Source organism: Parasteatoda tepidariorum, chromosome 10, assembly GCF_043381705.1.
Source record: "Parasteatoda tepidariorum isolate YZ-2023 chromosome 10, CAS_Ptep_4.0, whole genome shotgun sequence".
Classification (NCBI taxonomy): Eukaryota; Metazoa; Arthropoda; class Arachnida; order Araneae; family Theridiidae; genus Parasteatoda; species Parasteatoda tepidariorum.
In genome coordinates, this window is record NC_092213.1 from 78,850,113 (window position 1) to 78,857,259 (window position 7,147).

The 7,147-nt window shown below is 30.9% G+C and overlaps 1 protein-coding gene across 1 annotated transcript; it reads left to right on the forward strand.

Moving 5' to 3' along the window:
• The first annotated feature begins 927 nt into the window (after positions 1-927).
• Positions 928-6,008, forward strand: LOC107448855 (zinc finger protein 714-like). Its single transcript, XM_016064209.4, has one exon. It carries the CDS (start codon positions 1,704-1,706, stop codon positions 3,150-3,152), a length of 1,449 nt encoding a protein of 482 aa, XP_015919695.2. The 5' UTR covers positions 928-1,703; the 3' UTR covers positions 3,153-6,008.
• Positions 6,009-7,147: the final 1,139 nt, after the last annotated feature.

Consider the following 7,147-nt stretch of genomic DNA (forward strand, 5'->3'; position numbering starts at 1 on the left):
TCAGGGGGGAGAGGTCATGACCCCTATGATCCCCCGCTGGATCCGCCACTGGACAAGTTATAGAACGCGTTTTGTTTTAACCAATATAACTGTTATAGGCAAAATACAGACCAATTGCTCTATTACAGACTATTTTTTAATAAATTAATAGTTATGACTAATTTCTTTCCATTTGCGCTTTATTATATATTAAATTTTTATGCATACATTAACCCTCAGCGCATCACAGTCAGACCGACTGAATAACAGCCATTCTGCCTTTGTTATGCTTACGAGGAGATGTTTGAATGGGCTTAGCATTCTAGAAAGCTTTGTTATTGTGATTTGTATTTAAATTTACCCGAAATTTTACCATTCATAGGAGTTTACTGTAATTTATTAATTCAAACTGGTCATGAGTCTAAAATAATTTTAACAAAATTAGTATCACAGCATGCCGACCAGGTGGCCGAGTGGTTAGCGTGTCTGACTGCGGAGCCATTGGCCGCGGGTTTGAATCCTGCTCAGGGCATGAATGTTCTTTCCTCTTTGTGTGAAAGTGATTCGCCCTATAAACGGGTTTGTGGTTGTGTGACGTGGGCGACGCTGCTCCACAGCCGTGGCTTCGCCACAGGTGCCCACTAGGTAACGAGAAGAGAGTAGCAGTTTCTGTGGCCAATGGGACAAACCCCAAGTGCCCGCCATTAAAAAAACAAGTATCACAGCATAAATAAGGTGTAAGGCCTGCCATGTTTTGAGTGTGTTCCCTTATTTGTCCTCATTTATGTAAAATAGTGCCGTTTGTTTTATTTCGGGGTAGCATCATAACAAGATTGCGGAGTCTTCCAAAATCATTTTTTGTTTGTTTTGTTGAAAGTTAAATTGAAAGAACGCGTTATATATTGACAACACTAGAAGTATATTGGATGGCGTGTTTTTTCAAGCTTAGGAATAAAAATCAGTCGGAAGTAGTTACTCGGAAGTCTTACGGTGAATTTTGACCCTCAGCGTCATCTGTGTTTAACTTAACACGGCCAACCATCCGTATAGAAATCGCAATTCTGTTAAAAAGTCGTAACAATCTTTCAAAACTGAAACTAATAACCAGTGTTTTATTGTTTTTAAATTAGGAATCACTAATGCTATTGCATCAAATCGATCATTTTCTATCCAAAACATGCATCACTTTGTGTTTAATAGAAAACGAATTAAGGATTCAGTTCAAGACCATCATCTTTGGAACGTTGAGAGGGAGGGGATGATATTCGACGTCATGATTACGTCATCACTGACCCTAGAATTTATTTGCATCCATCTAAGCTATAAGCTAAACTTATGCAAGTTATAAACTGACTGAGTTTTTCAATATATCCTTCGCATATCTGTATTTTTGTTTACAGTTTCAATTTGTATAAAACTTAAATATTTATTTATTACTTTCGACTGTATAAATTTGAAATTTATATCTCGTAATCACTAATATTAGTATACTTAGATACACTATATATTGAGTCATCAAGTTGAAACGAACGTATATTTTTCATTTAAAGTACCTCTACAATTTATTCATAGACATCTCGAATTGTATATCTTTAATGGAAGTGATATGATTTATTCTATTTTCATAATATTATTTCAATATGTATAATGGATTTTTTAAATAAATTTTTCCCCTAGAATACGTATTTTCTAAATAATCATTTTCTTATTCAGTACACATCATTATGACTACTATAAATTCCAGAATTACAATTAAGACTGACTCAACCGAACTGTTAGATGATGCAAAATCTATATCGGCAGCACCCTGTGATCTTGGTTTATCCCAGAACATTTCTTTAATTTGCCAAGATATTTTCTCCAGAACTAGCGTTTCGGATGTTTCTTTGTCTCCTAAATCCGAATTGATTATTAAAAACGAAGTTGGCCTTGATTCTGAGGATGTAGATGACCTAAATGAATTGAGAGATGAAACTTCTAGTGAAACCTCAGTCTCCAAGTCATATAAATGTGACACATGCAATAAAAGTTTCAGTAAAAAAAGTACTCTCACAAGGCATTGTAAAATACACATAGAAAACGAGCATCATGTTTGTGGAATTTGCAACAAAAAATTTAGGGAGCTAAATAATTTGAAACGCCACTCCACGATTCACACCGAAGAAAAACCCTTCTGTTGCCAAGTTTGCAAGAAAACTTTCCGCTTAAAACATTACCTGAAACTCCACGCTAAAATGCACCCAGGAAAGGAAGTGTTTGAAAAAATTGATAAAGACGAATCAAAACGACGGTTCTCGTGTGAAGTTTGTCATAAATCTTTCGCTGAAAAATATCACTACGATAGGCATTCTCGTGTACATGCAGAAGAAAGACCGTTTATTTGCACTATATGCAATGCAGCATTCAAACACCAATCAAACCTTCAAAGGCATGAAGGCATTCACAATGCAATTAGACCTTTCAAATGCGATTTGTGCCCTAAAAGCTTCAGACTTCGATTTTCTTTGCGCAATCATAAGTTATTGCATACTGGCAACTTGCTTTATTTCTGTGAAATGTGCAATAAAGGATTTAAACAGAGTAGCGCATTGAGAAATCACTATCGTGTTCACACGGGTGAGAAGCCCTATATATGCCCTATATGTGATAAATGTTTCGGACAAAAAAGTGGCCTCAAAGAGCATTCTTATACCCATACAAATGACAAACCTTACGCTTGTGAGGTGTGCTCGAAAAAGTTTCATTCTAAAGCTCTCTTGCAACGTCATTTCCTGACACATTCTGGGGAAAGATCTTTCAAATGTACTGTGTGTGAAAAAGGCTTTGCTAGAAGTTCCGATTTGCAGGAACATATGCTTGTCCATTCAGAAGAAATGTCATTTTACTGTAAATATTGCAATAAAGGCTTCAAGCGAAAAAGTAATTTAACCACTCATGTCAGAATTCATACAGGTGAGAGACCGTTTGAGTGTGAAATGTGCAACAGACGTTTCACGCAGTCTACTCAGCTTAAAGAACATTATTTTACTCATACGGGTGAAAAACGCTATTCTTGTGATCTGTGCGGCATATATTTTTCTCGAAATTCTGGCTTGAAGCGACACATAAAACGAAAACATGTAAATGTTTCTGCTTTAGATGATCGAGGAGAATCTATTGAAGCAAATCTGTGATCAAAAAGTGGATGAGTTGTGTGATAAAAAGCCAGTGGAAGGTGTTTCTAATCACTTTAAAATTCCAATTACAGTGCAGAACCTCTTATCCGGAAACCAGATAACCGTAATGAAATTTGGAACCGGAAATTAATTTTCTTCCATTAAAAAAATTTTTTTTTCTTGCAAGATTTTGAGCCCATTTTGTTATTTAGAGTGTACGGCGTATCGAGTTGACGAAAGAACTGATTTAGAGGACGGATTAAAAGCCGTTTGTAGACGAATCTCACATAAGCAAAAATAGCTTATATATGTTATTAATGTTATTAATAACATATATAAGCCTGTATATAATTTTTATTTCATAATTTCTTTCCTTATTTAAACTTAAGTGTATTATTATTTATCATTTTTTATTATTTCTAAAACTATTTCAAAATAATTTTTTAGTTTCGTTTTATAAACATTAAAAAAACGGCATTTTGTAGCGATTCAGAAAACCGGAAAAATAGTTATCCGGAATCGCGGTGGTCCCGTTCGTTCCGGATAATCGGTTCTCTACTGTATAAGAAAATAATCTAGCTTTTAATTTTTCCATGACATTTTTTATTACAGTCCAGTGAACAGAGGTCTGTCTAAGGCAAATTTACTACCGTTTAGCTGTACTTTCACAAATTCAGCTTTAGAAAAAACGGTAGTTTCACAGAATACTTATTCTTAAAATTTTATTTTTTTATATCCTAAAAACAGGGTTGCCACTCCACAGGGAGAACAGGGAAAACCTGGAAAATACAGGGAATATAAAAATCACCTAAACTAACAGGGAAAATGCAGTGAATTTTGTTTTTTTATTTTGGTCTTTTAAAAAATGGTGACCATTCAAAGCGAAATCTATGGGAAATTTAACCATATTTCAGCTATACTAAATTATTTCATTTACCATAAATATATTTAATGCATTATTTATGTTCAGCTATTTTTCTAGCAATTGAAACTAATAAATATAGTTATCCCAATATAGCTCCCACAAGTGCGCAGTAATTGTTGTTCCCTCTTAATATATTGTGTATAACATGTACAGGGAAAACACAGGGAATTTTTTTTTCTTCCAGATTTGAGTGGCAACCCTGAAAAACGATAAATCCATTTTTAACCATACTTTTTTGTTGATTTTTTAACTTACACAAAATATGTCTAAATTTTCTCAAAATAGTTGCCTCTCAGAAAAACCTAGACATGTGAACCATCAAAGGACCAAAATTTGGGTTCTGTTCCGCAAACAATTTTAATTAATCTTTCCATACTCCCTCCCCCCTTTTATTACACATTATTTAAATAAATGACCTATAAAATGAAATACAAAAATGACTGAAAAATAATACCTAGTAACAAAAATGTGTTAACTTTTATTTTTTATTACTCTTTGAATCATACATTTAAATCAATTAAATATTTTAAACTCTTACCATAACACAATAATTTTAGATTCATAGAACACATTCCTCTGGCTCCTTTTTACAGAACTTATATAATTGGTTTCTTTTTGTGTTATTTTAGATATTTTGAAAATATTTTCTTCGAAATTGTACTAACACATAACAATTTATAGATGGTTGAAATGTTATACATCAAGCAAATGTAATAGTAGCCCAGTTGCAGGTATCTTTCTATTTATCGGCAATACTTTGAAAATAATTCTAAAATTTATCTGCAGAGCATGTTGTAAAACATTTATATCCAGATGTTGCACTTAAAAAATTTTCACATTTTTAAAGCCAAGAATGCCTGATACTACAATTATGGATGATAATAATAATATAGTAAAAAAAGGTTTGAGAGTTATTAATTAAAAAAAATCTGTAATAGCAAAATTAAAATGAAAAATATTTTGATTTTAGCTTTTTAAAATAAAACAGTCTTGAAGAAATTTAATTAAATATCATCAATTAAATAACAAACAAAATTGAATTTATGAGAGGCCAAAATAAATCTATTCACACTATTACTGCTATTGGGCATAGGGACATATTTGAATTGAAAGTCTTAAATTTAAATAAGTTGAAACAAAGTAAATATGCTATTGAGTTAGATTTATTGTTTGTAAATTTATTCTTAAAATGTGCTATTATCAACATAATCTATACCTGATTTAAAAGTTTATTAATCTGATCAAATTTAGAGCTATGAAATTTTATTCTATTTTCGTAAGGTATATTCTGTTAGATAGTAATAAATTTGTTAAGTTGTTTTGTAATAACACTGCATGTCTACTTATGTATTTTTAATCCTGTTGCTAACCGCCATTTATTGTTTTAACTTTTGGATTGCTCTGCGTAGTCTTTTTTTTTTTTTAAAAAAATCACTTTTGCAATATTGTAATATTATATATATATACGTATTTTTTTGCATTAATCTTAGTGTTTTGAACTGATAGCTTTAGGAATAATCATGTCTGTTTGTCACATTATATTTAAAAATGTCTGGATAAATATAATTTTTGGAAAAAAGACATAAAATTTTTGGGCCTTTTTCAGTTTTGCAGACAATAGCTGCCAATGCAAAAACAGTAAATTCAGCTGTTTTGATTTTTTAACCTTTTTTCTATTTGAATAAATAAAATAGCTGAATTTACTTATGCCAGTAAAATGGATAAGTATCCTTTTCTGTTGTGTTTGAGTTTGATAGTTGCTATATTGTTACAAAGTTATAATTTTTTTGAAGAAAAAAAATGCATTTATTAACCTGTTATGAAACAATGCATTAATTTTCAAAATGTGGAATACTTAGATTTTTACTACAAAATATTTAAGTGCCTTTCCGTATTTCATTGTGTATCCATTAAAGTCTAATAAAGTATATTTATTTCCAGATTTTTAACACTGTTTGTATAATTTTATTTGAATAATCAATAAAAATTCACTTTATTTAAATACAAAATATATCACTCTAAATACGGCTTCTAACCAATCCTTTGAAAAAATATTTTTATTCTATGCACACTTTGAAATTTAATCTTTTAAAAAATAGACCAATAGACATTTAGGATTTGTCTTTATCTTAAGGAAAAAAGATATAGCGACCCCCCCCCCTAAAAAATAATTTTCTAATAATTGGACTTTCACAAACTAAATGCCAAACTTAATGGTTCAAAGTGTCTGTAATATGCAATTTCATTTATGCTGAACATTAAATTATAAAATCAAATGTAAAGTATAACTCTAGATAAACATTTTTTCCCCAATGTATTTAGTTTCACGACTAAACAAAGGGACAAAATAAGGGAAATGGTGCAATCTGGAAAATATGGTCCCAATAGTTTAGTCAGGAAATAAGTTGAAGTTTAAGCATAGATAAGTTTTTTTTTTTGTGTGTGTGTGTGAATTTCATTTGCGAGTTATTAACTGATTTTGTTTAATTTTCATGCATAAAATAACTAGCATTCAACAAACATTTTAGGAATTACAATTCTAAGGAATTTTTTCTTGTAAACTCGTGCAATTTTAAAATTTAACAAAGTTAAGTACCAAAATGTTAAAAATTTTTGACTTTTTTTAAAAAAAATAATTAAATCAAAAATTTTTAAGTAGGGTTCATTTCATTAATTTTTCATGTCAGCTAATATTAATACAGAAAAAGCTGAATGCAACAAGTATGGTATGGTATATTATAGGAAGCTTCCTGTCACATTCAATTTTAAAATCACTGTCAATTGCTAATATCAAAAAAAGAGCAAAATGGAATACAGTTTTATGTACATTTTATGAGTATCAATATAAAAAAGTGAAAAACACCATTTTAGTTTGCTTCTCTCTGAAAAATTTGTCCCCATATGTTCATAAAGCAAACATATGTAGACGTCTGTTGATTATCTTCCTTCGTACTAAAGAAAATTCTGGCGCTAATTTCAAAATAATGAGGCTTATGTTGGCTATATATCTACTGTTCCCCCTTACTTTCCTTCTTCATAGTTTACGATTGAAATCAATATTCAGTGTTATGATTGATGTCTAAAGCTA

Coding starts and splice junctions, on each gene's coding strand:
- LOC107448855 (XM_016064209.4), top strand. CDS start 1,704: ATGACTACTATAAATTCCAGAATTACAATTAAGACTGACTCAACCGAA.